Raw genomic sequence first — 21,501 nt, 5'->3', positions numbered from 1 at the left:
CACCAAGGCCAATGTGAGCCGTGGAGCCGCGTGGGTCCCAGACTCCTCAGAATAGGCTCTGACCTCGGGCTGCCCCAGGTGATCTGGAGAGGCGCCTGTCTTTTTCCGCACGCTGCTTTTGAAAACAACCACCTTACGAATTGAGATCACCTTCCACCATGAATCCTGGAGAAGGGGCGGGACATGCCCTTGGCCAGTGGGTGGTCAGACCAGGCCTGGGTCCCAGGGCTTGCCATCCTCACCGCAAGCCCCCTTCACTGTCCCAGGTGTCCCCGGGATGCTGGCTGCATGCAAGAAGAGAATCCCAGTCAGCATCCTGCTCCCTTAACCTCGTGGTAGGGCAGGTGCGGATCATAGTGTCTGAAACTACAGAAACTTCTGCTTTCTGAAAAAGACTCCCTCCACTGTCAGGACCTGCTCTGCGCCTGGCACCAAGCCCCAGCTCCCTCCACTCCATCATGAGAACCGCTGGGTCTGCTAGCATCCACCTCCTCACGGTTTCCGGCACCCGGCATCTCCTGCCTGCCACGGGAATTCGGATGAAATGAACACCGCAGGCCGACCCCACAGGACACCCAGGTGTTCTGTAGGAAGGGCCAGCAGGCTGGGCACTTCTCCCCTCCTGTGCTCCGTTGGGGTCCCCTACACCCCGGGGTCCCTCCCAGGCTTCCCGGCTCTTGTGCAAACCTACTCACTCCCACTCTAGTGTAGTAACGAGTCTAGGCATTGATCTAGAAATCCTTTATTTACATTTTCTCTTAGAAAAAAAATATATAGATCTGGTGCCCTGTTGATTCCTCAGGTTCAGGAAATTTATGGGAAGGTGAGAGAGGGCACAGGGCCGCCCCCTAAGGCCATCCATCGTCCATCAAGGGCTTCTGCTCATCTGACCAGCGCTGGGCTTCCCTGAGATCAGCCCCAGGGCCCCGGGTGACAGACACCATGCCAGGCCTGGGGTGGAGTTGGCAGGAGGGGCAGGGACTGAGAGGTGTTGGGGCAGTCTGGCCATCAGGAACTGGATTGGCCCCATGGGCAGAGTGGAGAAAACACGGGCCAGAGACTTTGTCCTGGGGTGAGGACGCCATTGCCTCAGGCTCCAGGGAGGGGTCCTGCCGTGGGCCACTGGGACAGACACATAATAGGCATCTCACATGGGGGCCAGGTGACTGCAAGGACCGAGGACCATTAGCTGTTTTCTGTGAACCACCTGAGCACCACATCCTTGTTTTCCTTCACCCACTTGATGTTGGCTTTGGTCTTCTCCAGGGCTTGCTCCAGAGCTCGGGTGGCTGAGCCGAAGCCTGTGTCCATGTTGTTCTTCTTGAACTGCTCCAGCTGCCAGGGAAACGAAGATTCTCAGCCTCAGGCTGGGTCTCTCACACAGCCTTGAGGGGAGGGCGGCCTAGTCCTCTGTCCTCCCTGTCCACATTAGGGCCCTTGCAAATGGAGAAGCCACAGCCTGTTCTCCAGGAGAGAAAGGGCTGGCCCTTCTCTGTCCCTGGGATAAAGTCCTTATCTAGGGCAGAGGTGAAAATAAGCACAGCCTCGGGGCTCCTGGGTGGCTCAGTCAGTTAAGCCCCCGACTTTGGCTCAGGTCATGATTTCATGGTCCATGAGTTCGAGCCCCCCAGCGGACTCTGGGCTGACAGCGCAGAGCCTGGAGCCTGCTTCAGATTCGGGGTCTCCCTTTCTCTCTGCCCCTCTCCCACTCATGCTCTGTCTCTCTCTGTCTCTCAAAAAGTGAATAGACATTTTAAAAAATTTAAATAATAATAAAATAAATAATAAAATAATAAATAAATAAATAAGTCACAGATTAAAAGATATATTAGTATAGGAGGTTGTAGCCGGGGCAATTAGGCAAGAAAATGAAATAAAAGGCACCCAGAAAGGAAGAGGTACAACTATCTCTATAAGCAGATGACATGATTTTTGTATTCAGAAAATCCTAAGGAATCTACCAAAAACAAAAAAACCCCAAAAAACTATTAAAACCAACAAATTCTGCAAGGTTTCAGATGAGCAACATACAAGATCATACTACATTTCTACACACTGGCAATGAGACATACGAAAATGAAATTAAAACAGTCCCATTTACAATAGCATTAAGAAGAATAAAAGACTGAGGAATAAATTTGACAAAAGACATACAAGACTGGTAATGCTGAAAACTACAAAACACTGTTGGAAGAAATTAAGAAGGACTGAATAAAAGGAAACAATACCCAAATCGACCCAAATCTGTGTTAATGGAGTGGAAGATTTAATATTATTAACATGGCAACGGTTCCTAAATTGATCTACAGATTCAACGCAATCCACATCAAAATTCCAACTGCCTTTTTTTGCAGAAATGGACAAGCTGATCCTAAAATTCATAAGGAAATTCAAGGGACTCAGAATAGCCAAACACTCTTGAACAAAGCTGGAGGGCTGACATTCCTAAACTCACTACAAAGCTACAGTAATCAAGACAGTGTGGTATTGGCTGAAGGACAGACAGATCAATGAAATACAATTAAGAGTCCAGAAATAAGCCCTCGCATTTACAGTCAATTGATTTTCAACAAGAGTGCCAAGACCATTCAGTGGGGGAAAGAATAGTCTGCTCAACAAATAGTAGTGAGACAATCGGATAGCCACATGCAAAGGAATGAAGTTGGACCCCCACCTCACACCATATACAAAAATTCAGCCAAAATTGATCAAAGTCCTAAATGTAAGAGCTCAAATAGTAAGACTTTTAGTAAAAAGCATGTATAAATCTTCATGACCTTGGATTAAGCGATCGTTTCTTAGATATGCCTAAACACAAGCCATAAAAGAAAAATTAGAAAGCTGGACTTCATCAAAATAAAAAAAATGTTAATGTATGGAAAGACACTATTGAGAAAGTAAAAAGGCAATCCACAGAATGGAAGAAAACATTTGCAGATCAGGTATCTAATAAGGGTCTAGTATCCAGAATATATAAAGAACTCTTACAACTCAAAAATGAAGAGACAAATATCCCAATTAAAAAATTGGGCAAAGGTTTTGAACAGACATTTCTCCAAAGAAGACATATGAATGGCCAATAAGCACATGAAAAGATGTGCAACATCATTAGTCATTAGAGAAATGCAATTCATACTATCTCATATCCACAGAATGGCTATAATTTAAAAGGAAGGAAGGAAGGAAGGGAGGAAGGAAGGAAGGAAGGAAGGAAGGAAAGAGGGAGGGAAGGAGGGAAGGAGGGAAGGAAGGAAGCAGAGGGAGGGAGGGAGGGAGGAATGAAGGAACAAAGGAACGAAGGAAGAAAAGAAACGTAAGTGTCCAAAGACATAGAGCCGTGGAAAGTACATTGGTGCAATTACTTAGGAAAACATTTTGGCAATTTCTCAAAGCGTTAAACATAAAGTTACCAAATGATCCATCGATTCCCCTCCCAGGTGTATACCCAAAAGAACCAAACACATATGTTCACTCAAAACTTTGTACATGAACATTCATAACAGCGTTATTCATAATAGTCAAAAAGTGGAAACAATCCAATGTCGATCGACTGATCGATGGATAAACAGATGTGTTGTATCCATACAATGGAATATTATTCAGCCATAAAAAGGAGTGGTACCCTACCACATGGATGAAACTTCCACAAAAGGCCTCATATTATATGATTCCATTTCATGAAATATCCAGAATATGCACATCCATAGAGACGGAAAGTAGATTAGTGGTTGCCAGGGGCTGACAACAGAGGACTGGGGAGCGACTGCCACAGTTTCTTTTCGGGGGTAATGAGAATGTTCTGGAAGTAGATGGTGGTTATGGTTCTACAAGCTTGTAAATACCCTGAAAGCCACTTAACATGGCGAGTTTTATAGTACATTAATTATATCTCAATTAAAAAAAAGATAATATCAACCTAATACAATGAGTTAACTTTAGCTTCTGATTCAAACATGCATATCGCTGCAAAATGAGTTTTAAAAGAAACAACCTAGAAGGTTTAAAATGGGCCAGATAGAGGGACACATGGGTGGCTCAGTCGGCTGAACATCCAACTTCAGCCTCACGGTTCGTGAGTTCAAGCCCCACCTCGGGCTCTCTGCTGTCAGCACAGGGCCCTCTGCAGATCCTGTCTCCCCCTCTCTCTGCCCCTCCCCTGCTCTCTCTCTCCCTCAAAAATAAAAACAAAACAAACAAACAAAAATGGGCCAGGCAGAATATGATACGTAAAGAATTGTTCCTTTTCTTGGCTTTGCTAATAACATTGAGATTATCTTTTAAAAATTCCTTTAAATAGGACTAAATCATAGACAGGTGAACTGTATGATATTAGTGATCCCTGCTTGAAAATTCTCCACCCCCAAAATAGAACCGGCAAAACGCTGATAACTGTTCAATCTGGGTAATGGGTAGGTACGTGGAGGTTCATTTATATTATTGTCTTTACTTTTTGCCTATATGAGAGTTCCAAGATGAAGTTTTCTGATTGAATCGTCACCATTTAAAAAGCCTGGATACTGGGTTCTACTCCTGAAACAAATACTACACTGTGTGTTCACTAACTACATATTTATTTAATAGTTAAATAAATAATAAATATTTATTTAATATAGAAAGAAATTAATTAAAAAAAAAAAACAAAATAAATAAATAAAAAGCCTGAATACCCAGCTTCCCCTGCAGGTGAGGAAGGCCTGGCAACGTGGAGCCCGGGCTCTCCTTGACCACACCCAGGGGGCGCCGGCTGAATGGTGGTCCTTTTAGACTCGCGATGGACCTCTGGATGCCGCCCCAGGGTCCCGGGCTTCTTACCTGCTGCAGCTCGAACTCAGTGGAGAATCGTCGGGTCACTGCCTGGATGAGGTTGGAGAAGGAGAAGGAACCAGTGCCATAGCTGTGGGGACAGGAGAGAGAAGACACCGTGAGGGGCGGAAGAAGCAATGCTCCGTGACTGGCAGGTGCCATTATACCCTCACGTCTGCTCTGCGACTGTCCCCATCTTGGAGGTGAGATGAAATGACACACCCAAGGTGATACCCCGAGGGACACGACCGCAGGTTTGATCTCAGTATCCTTGCTCCCCTGTCTCCAGAGAAACAGACTTTCTTTGCCCCAAGTGGGAGAAAGGACAGCCCATACCCTGCCTCGTCTTTCCATGTTGGCCCTCCCCGCCCTCCCCCGCGCCTGACCGCAAGCTGGGTTAATTTTTCAGCACTCCTAGGCGGTGTCCACAGCCCCCCACCATGCTCCAGCCCTGCGGTGTCCCATGCACACAGACACACGGACCCTTCCCTCCGGCCCCGGACACCCAGCCTTGACGGGCACTTCTCCCAGCAGGCTCCCCCAGACTCACTCCTGAAAGAGTTTCTTCCAGTTGCTCTGGACAAAGTCCCAGGCCAGGGTTTGCCCGATGACGTTGCTGGAGATGCTGCTGAGAGTGCTGGTGACATCTTGTTTCCGGATGAGGTTAGGGTCCAGGGTATAACTCAGGAACCTGTGAGGGAAGGATGCTGGGTTAGTGACCACTTCCAGTGACTTCTGTAGTCAGATGATACGAGACAGAGAACCCAGGAAGGCAAAGGATCCCCTCCCCCGCCCCCGACACCTCTCCGGCATCCTCCTAATGTCCCTTCAGTCGACTGAGGGTTAAAGACCTCTTCGTCCTACCTCCCTCTCACAGGTGGGACACTGAGTCTCCCAGGCAGGGTCACTGGCCCTGCCTGACACGGACCTGGTGCCCGATGGATATGTGATGACTGATGATGAATGAATGAAGACAGGAAGGAGTACCAGAGCCGGGAGCCCTGTCCCAGGCACGGCAGCCACCTTTGTCTTTGACACTGAGGGAGGCTCTTCTTTACTGGGGTCCGGGAGATGACATGCAGGTGGCCGGTGGGAGCCAGGAGCTTGGGGCGTGCCCCGCCGGACGTCCAAAAGGACCCAGGCCCAGCTGCCACAGAGCCCTTGGCCGAGAGGAAAACTGAGCTTCTGTCAACTACCGTCCAAGAAGCCAAAGCGGTTAAAAGTGTGGGACAGAGACCCAGACGTGGGTTCAGATCTTGGCTCCACCACTTACGAAAGCTTCTGGACTTTGGGCGAGTTGTTTTCGCTTCTCTGAGCCCCAGTGTCCTCCTCTGCGACATGGGGGCCCCACCGCCCCACCGCACAGGTTTGTGAGGATGCCGTGAATGAGAGGCCCGGCTGGTTCTTGCTCTCCCACGTGGGGTCCCCCGTGGGGAGGGGAACTCACGCGGCCCCGTTGGGCCCCGGTCCTCACCTGTTCAGGATCCAGACCTGGTTGCTGCAGGCCAGGGCTCCGCGGAGTTTGTCAGCCTCGTTCACCAGTTCGGCCTTTAGGAACTGCTCCCACACGAAGTTCCACTCCTCCTCGCCGCCCTGGGCGATGGCATTGCAGTACACAGTGGGCCGCAGGTTGGGGTGGATCCTGGCGAGGGGTGAGAGGGTCAGGGCAGGGAAGCGGGGGGACGGGGTCTGACGAGGACTCGGCTGTGGGCTCGAGGGACGGATGAAGGTCAGGGGAGGAGCGGGGGATACACTCACGGGTTGTTTTGGGGGTTCTTCTTCCACTCGGCGAAAAGGGTCGCGGCCAGCTTCTCGCACTTAGGGACCCCGTAGGAGCAGGCGGTGCTGACGGCGTTAATCTCGCTGTACCTGCCCCACGGGTGACACTCCGTCAGCAGGCCCATGGGCCGCCCGGCCCGGACTTGGGCAGAGACACCCCCCTGCCGACACACGGCTCCGGGAAGGATGGCGGGGCCCGGGCTCTGCCTGAGGCTGCTCACTGGATCCCCTACGTGGCCTTGCGCCTTGGGCAGCCCAGGGACTTAGAGGAGTCAGCACAGGCTGCGGCCCCTCCCTGAACGCCGAGAATCTGAATGATCAAGACCCCGAGGGGACCTCAGAGTTTCAGCTGGGTCCCTTGTTCGAAGAGGTCAGACGGGCTCCCAGGCCGCACAGAAGCTCAGGGCAGGCCTCCTCCTCCCGCCTGGTGGCCCCGGCCAAGAGATGGCCTCCAGAGGACACTGTGGGGCCCTGCCCTGGACTCCCCGGGTCAGGGTAGCTGGGCCGCCCATGGCCTCCAGCAACAAGGAAAGGAGAGAGGCTCTTGGCTTCTCAACGGTCCACTCACTGGTCCATGAGGGTTTGCGGGTGATCAGTCCAGTTTTTGGTGAGTCTTTCGAAATGATCGAAGAGGGGCGTGACCTGCTTCTTCAGGTAGCTCTGGGCAAAAGAAAACACGGAGAGCTTTGAAGGCAAGACTCTTGCCAGGTCTTTCTGGAGTCCCTGCAGCCTCTGACGTGGGTGTAGGTGCAGCAAGGGCTGGTGGCTACGGAGGCAGAGAGGCCGGAGGCTCAGGGCCCCGAGGGAGCCAGCAGGGCCCAAAGGGGCCCGCACGGGCCAGGTTTCAGATGACTGGCCCGAGGCTCTCCTGCCTGAAAGCCTCAGTCAGCTCCAACACTCCTTGTCTGCGTCACCAGTTTTTAATAGTGTTGGGTCCCCACCCCCCCCCCCCACCGCCGCTCCACCACCAATCCCGGTGGTGAGTGTTCCGTGTGTACTGTGAAGAGTGTGGAAAATACAGAGCAGCATGTGCAGAAAATGAAAACTGCCCAGGAGCTTCCCCAAACCGATTTTCAAATTGGTGAGTTTACCCCTTCTTTTCCCCTGTCTACCCAGCAGATCCGTCATTCTGTCTGCTGCCCTTTGCCCCCGACGCTGGAAGGTTAAGTTCTGCCTCCTGTTACTAAGACCCTTCACAGACTCGGGTTCAACACGGTAGTTCGTCACGGGCCCCAACCGGAATCCACGTCCAAACGTAAAAGGAATAAACCTCCGAGAGCCAAGAGAACGGAAAGGGAAAAAGAGTGGAGGAGATGCCCATGCAGTCAGGAAGCTGCAAGGTGGGGAGAGGAAGGGAGGGACAGGGCAGAGTCACAGTGCGGGCCCCGGGGGCAGGGGTAGGGGGGGTTGGAACCGGAAGCAAGGCTTGCCCAGACAAGGCTCAGACTCAGAGGGACGGGTCTGCAGGAGACAGGGGTGAGGCGGGGGCTGAACACAGGGGGAATGAGTCCAAGACCGCAGCGGGAGTAGTTGAACCCCCAAGCTCCTACTTCTCTCCTTGCAGCAGGGCAACAGCCCCCCCCCCCACAGGTGAGGCTGAATCAGTGGGGCTCAGAATCGGGGGCCCCCAGACATAGCAGAAGGGCTGGCCGACTGCAGAGGTGAAAGTTTATATCCTAACTGGAGGCAACTCTAGTCAGCTTCTTTGTCCCCCGTGTCCGCCAGTCGTAGAAAGTGGGCATCACCAGCCTCATTATACAACATAAAGGGTGATTCCCTGGTCTCAGGGAAACACACTCATGGATACTGTGTGTGTGTGTGTGTGTGTGTGTGTGTGTGTGTACATTTTTAGTAAATTCTATATTCAATGTGGTTCTTGAACTCACAACCCTGAGACCAAGAGTCACATGCTCAGAGGCGCCTGGGTGGCTCAGTCGGTTAAGCGTCTGACTCCTGACATTGGTTCGGGTCACGATCTCATGATTTGTGAGATCAAGCCCCACGTCGGGCTCCAAGCTCAGCGTGGACTGGGATTCTGTCTGTCTGTCTGTCTCTCTCTCTCTGCCCTTCTTCCACTTACATGTGCATGTGTTCTCTCTCTCAAAATAAAACACTGGGGGGCCTGGGTGGCTCAGTCAGTTAAGCATCTGACTTCGGCTCAGGTCATGATCTTATAGTTTGTGAGTTCGAGCCCCGCATCGGGCTCTGTGCTGACAGCTCAGAGCTTGGAGCCTCTTCAGATTCTGTGTCTCCCTCTCTCTCTCTCTCTCTCTCTCTCTCTCTGCTTCTTACCACCCCCCCTCCAATAAACAAACATTAAAAAAAGATGTTTTAAAAATAAACATATGATAGAAGAAACGCCCACAATCTGTAGCCAAGGGGGCTACAGGAGGAGGAGAAAGACACATCAGGACTGAGAGAAGAGCCCACAAGCTTCCAGAAGGGAAAAAACAGCCACGTTCAAAGAACCAGAGATGAGCAAGCCTCTGAGCTTCTCAACAGCAGCACGAGAGGCTTGGCATCAGCGGAGCAAGGCCTGAAATTGTCTGAGGAATAGTAGCTTCCAACCTAGAAACTTCTAATCCCAGGTAAATTCTGGGTCCCGTGTGGTGATGGAATAAACCCATTGTGCGTGATCTACCTCCACTCTTAGGGACACTTTCTCAAAAACTCCTGGAAAAGGTGCTCCACTATGGGAGAGAAAACTCAAGGAAGAACCCACTGGTTCAGGAAACATGAGATGCCACACCGGGGGAGAGCCTCCCATTCGGGGGAGGGGTGGGGCTGAGCCGCAGTTCCAGAAGGGAGCACAGGGACTGCGGGCTCTGGCAGGGAGGGATGCCTCCAGGAAAATGCAGCAAATCTAGCATATGCCCTGATGACGTTTGTCCAAGATGTATAAAAAAAAGGGGGGGGGGACATAAACATAGTAGTCCATGTGGCTCAGCAGAGAATGATATTTAAATAACCACAATACTGGGGCGCCTGGGTGGCTCAGTCAGTTGGGCGTCTGACTCAGGTCATGATCAGGTCATGATCTTGTGGCTCGTGAGTTCGAGCCCCGTCCCGGGCTCTGTGCTCACAGCTCAGAGCCTGGAGCCCGCTTTGGATTCTGTGCCTCCCTCTCTCTCTGCCCCCCTCCTGCTCACGGTCTGTCTGTCTGTCTCTCTCTCAAAAATAAACATTAACAAAAATTTCAGGGGCGCCTGGGTGGCGCAGTCGGTTAAGCGTCCGACTTCAGCCGGGTCACGATCTCGCGGTCCGTGAGTTCGAGCCCCGCGTCGGGCTCTGGGCTGATGGCTCGGAGCCTGGAGCCTGTTTCCGATTCTGTGTCTCCCTCTCTCTCTGCCCCTCCCCCGTTCATGCTCTGTCTCTCTCTGTCCCAAAAATAAATAAAAAACGTTGAAAAAAAAAATTAAAAAAAAAAATAAATAAATAAATAAAAAAAATTTCAATAACCACAATACAGTAAATGCTGACTACTGAGTTGATCAAATATTGTGACTTAACTACATCGGGAGGATGGAGTAAATCCAACGCAGGTAGGTTAAAGAGTTAAAATCTCACTTGCCATCACACCTCTTTCAACATCATAGGAAGTGCACGAGAAAAAAAATTTTTAATTAAAAAATGACCTCTGGGAATGCAAGCTGGTGCAGCCACTCTGGAAAACAGTATGGAGGTTCCTCCAAAAACTACAAATGGAACTACCCTACGACCCAGCAATGGCACTACTAGGCATTTATCCAAGGGATACAGGTGTGCTCTTTCGAAGGGACACATGCACCCCCATGTTGATAGCAGCGCTATTGACAATAGCCAAAGTATGGAAAGAGCCCAAATGTCCATTGATGGACGAATGGATAAAGAAGATGTGGCATATATACACAATGGAGTATTACTCGGCAATCAAAAAGAATGAAACCTTGCCATTTGCAACCACGTGGATGGAACTGGAGGGTATTATATACTAAGTGAGATTAGTCAGAGAAAAACAAATATCATATGACTTCACTCATAGGAGGACTTTAAGAGACAAAACAGATGAACCTAAGGAAAAGGAAACAAAAATTATATAAAAACAGGGAGGGGGACAAAAGAGAAGAGACTCATAAATATGGAGAACAAACAGAGGGTTATGGGAGGGGTGGTGGGAGTGGGGAGGGGCTAAATGGGGAAGGGGCGTTAAGGAATCTACTCCTGAAATCATTGTTGCACTAGATGCTAACTAATTTGGAAGTAAATTTTAAAAAATAAAAAATAAAACAAGCTAATAAAAAAAATGATCTCTTCAAGTTTCATCTAATGGCTGCATAATATTCCATAAATGGATATTGTAGTTTACCTAACCAATCTCCAACTGTTCGACAATTGTTTTGGGTTCTTTTTTTTTTTTTTCTTTTGTAAATCACCCTGCTGAGTTTCTCTCTTATCTCCCTCATGGGAGCCTCAACAAATAAATTTATTTATTTATTTTGAGAGAAAGGGGGAAGAGAGAGAGCAGGGGAGGGGCAGAGAGAGAGGGAGGGGGAGAGAGAGAGAGAGAGAGAGAGAGAGAGAGAATCCCTAGCAACCTCTGCACTGTAAGTGCAGAGCCCAATGCAAGGCTCGAACCCAACAAACCATGAGACGGTGACCTAAGTCGAAACCATGTTGGACACCTAACGGCCTGAGCTGTCCAGGCGCCCCCGTCTGTGTCCTTTCTCGGCCCTACCCAACCTGCTTGCCTTTCCAGTACCTGTTCCCTTCACCCTACATCCCTCTTGCCACTCTGCCCACCTGCTCTCAGAAAAGGACCCGGTGTCCTGTCGGCCCGAAGGGTGCCACCGCTCCAGACAAAATTTCTAGTAACTCCCTAATGGTGCATTTCTGGCACCGGGCAAATTGGCCCTCGAACCCTGCCCTGCCCCCCTGTACCTTCATGGGGCCGTAGACCTCAGAGCGGTCGAACATGAGCTTAAAGTAGCTCAGGCTGCTCAGGGCGGCCTGCCAGGGCATGTACTCGGTCTCTTGGATCAGGAAGAGAGTGTTGTTCAGCGCCAGAGTGACAGGGACCTTTTGGGCACTGGGGATAGACACAAGGGCTCAGGTAAGCATCCCCATTAAGTCCAGTCCCCACTGAGGGGGGCCCAACCCCTTCCTGAAACCTGAGAGCCCCAAATGAGCCAGCTCCAATGTTCACTGTAGATGGGCCTGGGGGTAGGTAGGGGTGGGGCCGGGGAGTGGGGAGGGATGGGGGACAAGGTCAGCTCGGGCCCTGTCCTCACCCACTGCCAATCACATTCCCCTGCGTATTATCCCCATTTGACAAATGGGAAGCTGAGGCTCAGAGAGGCAAAGTGACTTGCCTAAGGCCACACAGCCCATAAGAGACAGAGCTGAGATGCATAAGGACAAAAAACCTCTGCTCTTTATTCTGCCCACCTCTTCTCTGATTTGCTCGGCCCCCTGTGCCTTCCTCCCTCCTCCTCCTCAGACCATCTGTGCACCTGTGGTTCATAAATGTCCGTGTCTATGGGTGACATCACCTAAGTCAAAGAGCTTAGCACCTGCTGGGAACACAGTAGGTGCTGAATAAATATTTGTTTATCCATGCCGCCTCTCTCCTGCTCTGTCCTTCCCAGACTTTTTGTAGCATCTGCCATGGCAGGCTGGCACACAGTTAATCCTCAGGAAGAGCCTGGTGCTATGAAGGACCCTGTGGTTTTGGAGTTGGCCAGACCTGTGTCTGGCTGTCACGGGCTACAGAGTGACCCCAGGTAAAGCACTCAATCAAACTCTGAGTCTCGGATTCCTTATCTGGGAAAAGTGGGTTGTAACACTAGCAATCTGCAGGGGTGTGGGGGCCCAGGGAGGGGCGCAGAGAAGCACAGGGAGCCCATAGCAGTGTGCCTGGGTCTGTCGCTGTAGAACAGCACTTGCCCAAGTCACCAGGCCAGGGACAGGCTGGGCCCCAGGAGGAAGGGGGCACTCACCTCGCCAGGTTGAAGGCATCGTGGATGACTTGAGCCCGATTGATGACAGGAATGGCCTAGAAGGGGCGACAGAGGGTGTGACCTCAGGCTGCTGCTGGGGGCAGGGGGGGGGGGGAGGGGGGGGATGGGGGTGGGCAGGGCCGACACCCACCGACAGGTCTGTCTGCAGCTGAGTTTGGATCTTCTTCCAGTTTTCATTGTCATAGTTCACCAGGTAGTAGCCCGTCACGTTGAGGTTCAGCAGAACCCAGTCATTAGCTGTGGTCTTGAACAGGTCATTCTGGGCTGCGGGGAGAGATCAGAGCTAGGTGGGGCTGCTCAGAAGGCCACAGGCTGACCCTTGGCCTGTCTTTCTCCAGGCCTCCCATGCAGCCTGGCACCGGCTGGCCCTCAAGCCTCGGGCGATGCCAAGGGAAGGGGGAGGAGAAGGGGCGTAGGTAGGACTGGGCTGCCAGGCCAAACTCTGCCCTCAGAGGGACCAAGCGCCATCTCTGCCCCTCGGTGCCCTTCCTGTCTCCCACAGGCTCCACGTGGCTGGGCCAGTGACAGCAGCCCGGACTTCTCCATCGGCACAGCCTCAGGACACCCAGACCGCCTCCACAGGCTGCTGCTCCTCCTCCCTCCCTCCCTCCTCCTCCCCTCTTACCCCGTCACCTAGTGGGAAGCCCAGGCAATGCCCGCCCCCCGCCAGTCAGCACCCCCAGTGCTGCCCCTCTCTGCCCTCCCTTCCAGCCTTGCTCCCCGGCAGCCAGAGGGGGCCGTCCGCTTGCCACTTCCCACCTGCCCCAGCTCCTCCTGGCCGGAGGACACAGCCGTTGTGTCCTGCCGTCCGTCCGCAGGGACCTTGGGAAGCAGCCTTACCTTCAGGGCATACCTCTGCCCTAGCCACAGTCCTTAGTTCTCTCCTGCCTCGCACTTGCTCTTTCTTCTGCCCCCACGAGCCTGGCTAAGTCCTTTTCTTCCTCTAAGACTCAGCTCACCTCCTCCAGGAAGCCTTCCCTCACCTCTCTGTGAAGTTGAAACTTCCTTATTCCTGGCTCCCTGCCCCATGCCCCAGCAGCCTGTACATGCCTCTGTTAAGGCATCCAACACAGCTCTAGAAAGTTTTAGCTGCTTCTCTTCCTTCCTTCTCTTCAGCTGCAGTTTTGGCCTCGGCAGAGGATGAATTGCCTTGACCGGATTCCCCAGTACCTGGTGGAGTAGGGCTGTTTATACTTTGTGCCAGGCACTGTCTTAAACATCTCATGTGAGTTCTCTTCTTTAGTCCCCACACAACTCAACCGGGCCGCTGTTGTTCTTAGCCCCATTTTATAAATGAGGAAATGGGAGACCAGAGAGGAATGGCAACCTGCCCGGGGCCACACAGCTGGGCGGCCGCACAGTAGAGCTTAGAACCAGAGAAGTGGGCTCCATTTGTTGAATGAGACCATGAAGGAGGTCACTGAGGCCTGCCGGAACCCCCAGGACGTGGGCCAGGAGCTGGGGGTGTGGGGGAGGGGACGGCTGTCCACAAGGGCGGGGCTGGATAACCTTTTTCGACGCCCGGCAGCCAGTAGTGCTCCTGCGGTCTGCCGCTTCTGACAGAAGAGATGGGAACGATCCACAGGTAGCTGCAACAAGAGACCCAGACGCCAGGTGATGACAGCCGGCCGCTCTCGGTCACTGCCAGCAAAGAGCAGCCCCGCCCAGCCTCCCAGTCTCTGCCCGGCTCCGTCTGGGCACTGAGCACGCCCCTCCCCCACCCCCCCATCCGGGGCCAGGTGCTGGGGCTGGGACCACGGCAGGTCAGGACCCACCACGGTCAAGGGACACCACAGCACCTGTCCTTCAGAGCCCTCACGGGACGCCCGCCTCAGTGCCCCCTGCTGCTCACTTGAACTGTGAGGGGCGGGTCACCACGGACTGGGGGTCAAGGAGGAAGTGCTGCTGGTAGATGGTGCCTGTCTGGGTGTCCACGGTGATGACGGGGAAGCCCATCTGCAGGATCCAGCGGTCCATGATGGCACTCACGGTGTCGGGCAGCTTGATGGTCGGCTGTTTGTCTACAACCTGGAGCACAGCGAGACGGTGCCCGGCCGTCAGTGGCCCGCCCAGGGCAGCCTCGGAAGACCCACCTTGCAGGGAGGCAGGGCCAGCGGAGGAGCCCGGGGTGGGGGTGGGGGTGGGGGTGGGCAGGAGCCTGGGTCCCAGCTCAGCTCGAACCTCGGAGGATGGGAGGGGAGGGGAGAAGGAGAGGAGGGAAAACATAGTCCGAGGCACGAGCGGGTGCAGAGACAGGCGGCAGGAGTGGGTGGTCTGGGGACGGGCTTAGGGCGGTCGCTACTGTCTTCTTGGGTCTTTCTTCATCTTTTTCCATGCACGTGCACTGCTTTAGTAATAACGGCAAAAAGCCAACAACATCTGTTAATGACTGAGAAAAGTAAGACGGGAAAGAGGATAAAGAACACCAGAAGGGCACAGGCTGAACAGGGAGGGGAGCTGGGTGCTGCTGCAGAGAGAGGGGAGGCTCAGCACAGAGGGAGTACCCTGGAGGCAGGGGTAGAGCAGGCGTGGAGGAGGGCTCAGCTTTGGAGGAGAGGAAGGAGCGGGAAACTGAGGCAGGCGAGGAAGACGGTGGATGTGGAGGGGAGGGACCGAGGCAGTGAGGAGCCCCCTGTCGGCAGGTTGTGGGAGGTCAGGGCGGGGAAGGGGTGCGGGGGAGGGGGACAGACCAGAAGAAAGAATTTGGGCCGGAGACCAGCATGGAGGGCCCTGGAGCCCGGCTGTGACTCTGAGACAAGGCCCTGGGTCTCCCCTCCCTGGTGGATCCGGGCTCGGGATCCCGGAGGGGTCAGTGGGGCTGAGGAGGGGCCGAGAAGGAGCCCTAAGAGAAGGGAAGCTCTGGGGGAAGATGGGGAGTGTGCAGACTCCAGCCGTACTAGAGGCAGGGGGGCCGGGGGAGGGGGCGGGGAGAGGGGCAGTCCGAGGGTCTGCACTGCAGGCAAGGGCTGCTTGGGGTCTGAGTGCACAGGAACGCAAGGCAGGGCTGGGTGGGAGGGTCAAAGTTCGTGCGGGGGGTGCTGGTGTGTGCAAATTCATGCCTGGGAGGGGCCGGTCGGGGCACAGGGCAGCCAGGAGTGCTGAGTAGATAGAAAGACTCGCTCCAAAGTTCCAGGCAGAGGAGGGCTGGTTTCCTCACCTCTAAGACCTGGGGTGCTCCTCGGCTCCCATCACGGAGCTCACTACGGGCTGAGGCAAGCTGCCCATGGTCTTGACCCATGGTCTCACGCCTCCTGCAAGGAGCCATCATGGCCCCCACTTTACAGATGAGCAACAAGGCTTCAAACGACCCCCCTGGGCTGGTGAGCAGTAGAGCTGGACACATTCTAGTACACGTGTGCCGCCCCTAGGGACTTAGGGACACGATGGGTGCAGGGGGCTTGGCTGTCACTGACCTGCTGCAGGTGCTCCCACAGGTTCAGGTAGATGGTGTTCCCGTATTTATAGGTATGGAGGTAGGACTGTGGAAAGACAGGTCGCAGTGAGGGCAAAGCCGGTGCTCCCCAGCCTCCACCACTGAGTGTCTGTGGCGACGCACCTCGGGGGCTGGAGGAAACCGCCCCCCCCCCCCCCCCGCCTCCACGGCTGGCCGAGGGGACTCACCGCTATGCCCATCTTGAACAGGTCCTCAGTCAGGAAGTTGGAGAGCATCCTGAGGACAGAGGCTCCCTGGGGAAGGAGAGGGGGTTCAGAAGGCTGTGCGGAGCCAGCCGGACCCTGGGCCCCCACCGGACAAGGGCAGATGCTCCCAGTGCCCTAGCTGTGTCCCCGCCCCTTCCACACGCCCCCGCCCCCCCCCCCCCAAAAAAAACACACTGTCTCAGTACCTTGCTGTAGGAGATGGAGTCAAACACCTCGCTGATCTGGGCCGGCGTGTTGATCTCCGAGGCAGGAGTTGACAGCGGGTGGGAGGAGGCCAGGGCGTCCACAGCCATCACATGGTACACGTCGTTCAGCACCATGAGGTCTTTCTGCAAAGCCCCGCTGGGCGTCAGGAGACCGGCCCGACACGGGATGACCCGGGTCTTCCCCTCCCCCAGCCCCTCGTCCCCAGACCTCGGGGCCCGGGGCAGCCGGCTCACCAAATTCCACGTGGGCTCTGCAAAGTCAGCACCTAGGTACTCCACGTAGGAGGCGAAGCCCTCGTTCAGCCATAGGTCATTCCACCACTCCAAGGTCACCAGGTTCCCAAACCACTGTCGGGTGGGGGGTGGGGGGAAGGTCAGCCCGGCTGGCCACGCTGGCCTTGTGCTCACGGTCACCGGGTGTCCCCCACGCGCCAGGCACCGGTTCGGGACTCCACCGACCTCGCCGTGACTCCCCTCTGCCATCCTGTCGGGTGGGACCCTCCTCCCTTCGCAGGTGCCCAGAGCAGAGCGGGGACTTGGGCCGTGTCCTTTCCCTACCCTCCCTGGGAAGCAGGGGCTACCTGGTGGGCCAGCTCATGAGCAATCACGGTGACCACCCGCTCCTGGTTGCCGCTGGAGGAGGACCGCCTGTCATACAGCAGCGCACTCTCGCGGTAGGTCACCAGCCCCCAGTTCTCCATGGCGCCAGCGTTGAAGTCAGGCAAGGCAATCTGGTCTGGGGGTGGCGTGGGCCAAAGCCATTGTCAGGACGGCCTCTGGGTGGGGCACCCTACCCGCCGCCCCCACCACAACGCCCCCTCACTCACCCGATTTGTTGAGCGGGTAGGGCGTGTCGTAATGTTGGGAAAAGAAGTCCAGGATGGGGCCTGTCACCTTCAGGGCATAATCGCCATGGCCCTGGTTGATCGCACCGGGCCGGGCCCAGATCCGGATCTGCAAAGAGGGTGGGGGTAGGTCAGAGGCCCCCCTCGGCTCCTGGTGCAGATGGGCCAAGCCGTGGGGATCCCAGGCTAGTAAGGGGGATGACTAGGTTAAAATGAGGGGCTGGGGGGGTCTTTGGGGGGCTTTGAGCCTTAGGGAGGAGCTCTGGGAATAATAATAGCCACGGCCATCATCCGTTTGGCATCCATGCGCTGGGAACTCCCTTCACGAGGACAGACCCATTTTTCAGATGCAGAGACCGAGGTTCAGAGAACTTAAGACACTTGCCCAAGATCACTCAGAGCTGGGGTTTAAACACCGGCCTAACAACTCAGGGGCTGAGATGGGAATTAATAAAAGAGGAATATCCGTCAGGCCAGAACCAATCCCGGGGAAGGGCCGACAGGCCCAGCTTCTTACCAGGACGCCACTGGGAGCTCTTGTCTCCACATATGAGAACTCACTAACGATGTAGGCCAGCAGGTAAGTAGACATTATGGGTGTGGTTTCGAACTCGGTGACTTTCCAGGTGCGATCTCCATCAAACGGGACGCTGGGGCCTGGGCATGGACCGTTCAGGCATGTGGAGACGCCTCCTCTCCCCCGCCCAGCATCCCAACCCTGGGCTGCCTTCTTCCCAAGGCTGTGTGGCCCCTGGGACAGACCCGCTCACCTCTGGGCAGCATGTTGGACAGGGCCACCAAGTTGTTGGGGTGGATGATGGTGATGTTAAACGTGGCCTTCATGGCGGGCTCGTCAAAGCACGGGAAGGATTTCCGGGCCTCTGTAGCCTGCATGTGTGTCGTGGCCAGCACCCTGCCCAGACCGGGGTATTAGAGGGTGTGCTGGCAGAATGCCTGCACCCCGTGAGGGTGGGCAGGGCGGGGGCTTCAGGGCGCCGCTGGGCATGCGGGAGAAGGGCATGTTGCTGGGCATGAAAGCCCGGTCCGGCTCATCCCTGCCCTCCCCGCCTCCCCCAAACAGCCTCTGGGCCCCGACAGGCCAGCTCCTATGGGAGAGCAGAACTCCTTCAGGAGTCGGGGTCAAAGTCCCGGCAGGATCCGTGCCCGAGTTAACTAGGAGGCTTTGGGCAAGTTTCTCTCTTCTGAGCCCCAGTTCTCCTATCTGTCCGAGGGGTTCTTTCGCCACTTGCCCCCGACTCCCTCGTGGGGGGGGGGGGGATGGAAGCTCCCCAGGAAGGAGTCCCAGGAAGTCCCCAGGAAGGCTCCCCAGGGGCCCCCCACCCCCGGCCCCCGTGGATGGAGTCATGGCCAGCCGAAGGCTCCAGGCGGTTCCGAGGCCCGCAACCCAAAACCTCCCTCGGCCCCCGGGACCCGGCTCTGCCTCAGCCTCTGGGACCTGCCCCACTGAGCAGACGCAGACGCAGCTTACTTTTTGACGCCGTTCTCCATGTACTCGCTGCGGTAGAAGCCCGCCAGGTCGTCGGCCAGCTCCCCCTGGAACTCACTCTTCATCTCGTACTGTCTGCCGGCCACCAGCGGCTCCTGGAGGTGCACGACCAGGTACTCGGTGAGCTCCACCAGCTCCGTCCTGACGATGACAGGTTGCGGCTGGAAGCCCCCCACGCCCGACAAGGACACCATGTGCCCCTGGTGGTTGGTGTAGTTGAGCCTCTTGCTGTGGATGATGACGACGCTGGTGGACTCATTGCACATGAAGCGAACGACGCTTGTGCCCGTGAAGACGTACAGGCCCTTATCGTTGGGGGTGAGGTAGGGCCTCAGCGTCACGTTGTAGGAGTCGGGAATCAGCGTCTTGGGTAGACGGTAGACGTTCCATGGCTTGCTTTGGTCCAAGGTGGTAGCCACGGTGGTGGTAGGGCCCGTGGGGGCCGCCGTGGGGGCCGCCGTGGAGGCCGCCGTGGAGGCCGCCGTGGAGCTCTCGGTGCTCCTGTTCTTCTCCTGGGAGTACACCACGGACAGAGCGATGATGGTGCACACGGCCGCCACGCCCAGGAGGATGGCCAGGATGCCCACGGGCTTGGAAATGTAGAAGCCCTGGGCCATGGTGAGGGCAGGGGGGGAGCTGGGGGAGGTTCAGGACGGCGAGGAGCAGGCGCAGCGTCTGGCCAGACTTATATCCCTGAGGGGCAGGGGGAGGAGCCCCACAGCCCACAGATTGGGCAAAAATTAACCAGGGCTCAGGCAGGCAAAGGTCAGTGGGCTGGCCAGGGGCGCCCTGTGCTCGGGCCCTGGAGAGGCTGAGATCCAGGAACAGCGTGCTGGGGGTGCCTGGTGGGGAGCAAACAGTGTCCGGTTATAGGCTGCAGGAAGGAGGGCTGACGGGCAGGCAGCGGGTAGAGGGAGCGGCAGGGCCGGGTGGCATCGATCGGCCTGTGCCCCGGGACAGCGGGGACAGAGGAGGAGGACCGAGGTTGGAGTCTGCGAAGGACTTCCCAGGAGCAAGAAGGAGGCGATACAAGGGAGGAGAGGATCGGTTTCTGGCTTGGGTCAAGAGTGCCTTGGGTCACCCCTGTGGCTGGATCCTGGCAGGGTGCCCGGGGCTCGTCGGCGACAGGGGCCCCAGCCCTCCCTCGATTCTTCCAGAGCAGGGAGTCCTTCCAGGTTCCCCTCTCACCCTTTCCTGCCCAAAACTTCTATGTCAGCTATCGGCATACTGAGGGGAAAGAAAGATGTTTTGCCATGTTTTTTTTGTTTTGTTGGTTTTAAAATGTATATTTATTTTTGAGAGAGAGGGAGAGAGAGAGAGTGTGTGTGAACAGGGGAGGAGCAGAGAGGAGGGGAGACAGAGAATCCAAAGCAGGCTCCATGCTGTCCGCACAGATGAACCGTGAGATCATGACCTGAGCCCAAGTCGACACTTAACTGACTGAACCATCCAGGCGCCCCTGTTTTGTTTTGTTTTGTTTTGTTTTGTTTTGTTTTGTTTTGTTTTGTTTTTAAAGAAAGGAGGCTGGGGCGCCTGGGTGGCTCAGTCAATTAAGCGTCTGACTCCTGATTTTGGCTCAGGCCATGATCTCGCGGTTAGTGAGTTCAAGCCCCGAAGCAGGCTCTGTGCTGACAGTTCGGAGCCTGTTTGGGATTCTCTCTCTCTCTCCCTCTTTCTCTGGCCCACCCCCACCCTTGTCAAAATAAATAAATAAATAAACTTTTTAAAAAAGAGAGAGAGAGAGAGAAGAGGCTGGTGGAGACTTAACCTCTTCCCCACTGTGACCTTGGGCAGGTAACTTTCCCTTTCTGAGATCTCTCTCTTCATAAATAGACAATAGCATTCACCTCTCGGGTTTGTTGCACAGATTTACTGAGACAACACGTTAAACTCCACATAATAGACCCGAAACATCACGCCCTTCTTCCCCACTCAGAGCTCGGCCAGGCCTCTATTCCCATCCTCAGTGGAACGAAGATGTCACTCATCATACTTAATAAAATAATGTTCGTGATCACTCTTGCCATCCAGCAGCTCAGTGCCTCAGACCTTGACCCCTCCTGACCCTCACCTCCACATCCAATTCTACCCTCATCCTCTGATCTGACCATGTCCTTGGTCAAAGTCACTCTCCCTGTTTAAGTAGACACCACTATACTCTCACGGAGTCACCACTTCCGCTCGGGCCCCTCCAACCTGTTTGGCCCAAGAATTGGCTCATTTTTCACCGCGGCTTACAACCTTCCTGGGTCTCCTGGCTGGCTCAGTCAGCGGAATGTGCGACTCGAGCCTGGGGCTGGGAGTTCAAGCCCCCTGTTGGGTGTAGAGATCACTGAAACATAAAATCTTTTTTTAAAATTTAGTCAGCTTTCATTCCTTCTTTCTTGTTTTTTTTTTTTTAATTTTATTATTTATTTTTTAAAATTTACATCCAAATTAGTGAGCCTATAGCGCAACAATGATTTCAGGAGTAGATTCCTTAGTGCCCCTTCCCCATTTAGCCCATCCCCCCTCCCACAACCCCTCCAGCAACCCTCAGTTTGTTCTCCGTATTTATGAGTCTCTTCTGTTTTGTCCCCCTCCCTGTTTTTATATGATTTTTGTTTCCCTTCCCTTAGGTTCATCTGTTTTGTCTCAAGTCATCCTATGAGTGAAGTCGTATGATTTTTGTCTTTGACTAATTTCACTTAGCATAATACCCTCCA

At 54.6% G+C, this 21,501-nt stretch overlaps 1 protein-coding gene across 1 annotated transcript; it reads right to left on the bottom strand.

Moving 5' to 3' along the window:
* Positions 1 to 726: 726 nt before the first annotated feature.
* ANPEP (alanyl aminopeptidase, membrane) lies at positions 727 to 19,631 on the bottom strand. The gene is made up of 20 exons (XM_078449016.2): positions 18,779 to 19,631; positions 18,060 to 18,202; positions 17,807 to 17,946; positions 17,272 to 17,398; positions 17,026 to 17,180; positions 16,679 to 16,792; positions 16,424 to 16,567; positions 16,200 to 16,265; positions 15,992 to 16,057; positions 14,431 to 14,606; positions 14,088 to 14,167; positions 12,709 to 12,842; positions 12,558 to 12,613; positions 11,500 to 11,647; positions 7,151 to 7,242; positions 6,562 to 6,672; positions 6,278 to 6,445; positions 5,354 to 5,494; positions 4,813 to 4,894; positions 727 to 1,335 (listed from the first exon to the last, which is right to left on the bottom strand). The coding sequence occupies exons 1-20, from the start codon at positions 19,411 to 19,413 to the stop codon at positions 1,186 to 1,188; spliced, it is 2,928 nt and encodes a 975-aa protein (XP_078305142.2). The 5' UTR covers positions 19,414 to 19,631; the 3' UTR covers positions 727 to 1,185.
* Between the last annotated feature and the right edge of the window lie 1,870 nt (positions 19,632 to 21,501).

Source organism: Panthera onca, chromosome B3 (genome assembly GCF_046562875.1).
Source record: "Panthera onca isolate mPanOnc1 chromosome B3, mPanOnc1 haplotype 2, whole genome shotgun sequence".
NCBI classification, from domain to species: domain Eukaryota; kingdom Metazoa; phylum Chordata; class Mammalia; order Carnivora; family Felidae; genus Panthera; species Panthera onca.
This window is presented reverse-complemented; position numbering and strand designations above follow the sequence as displayed.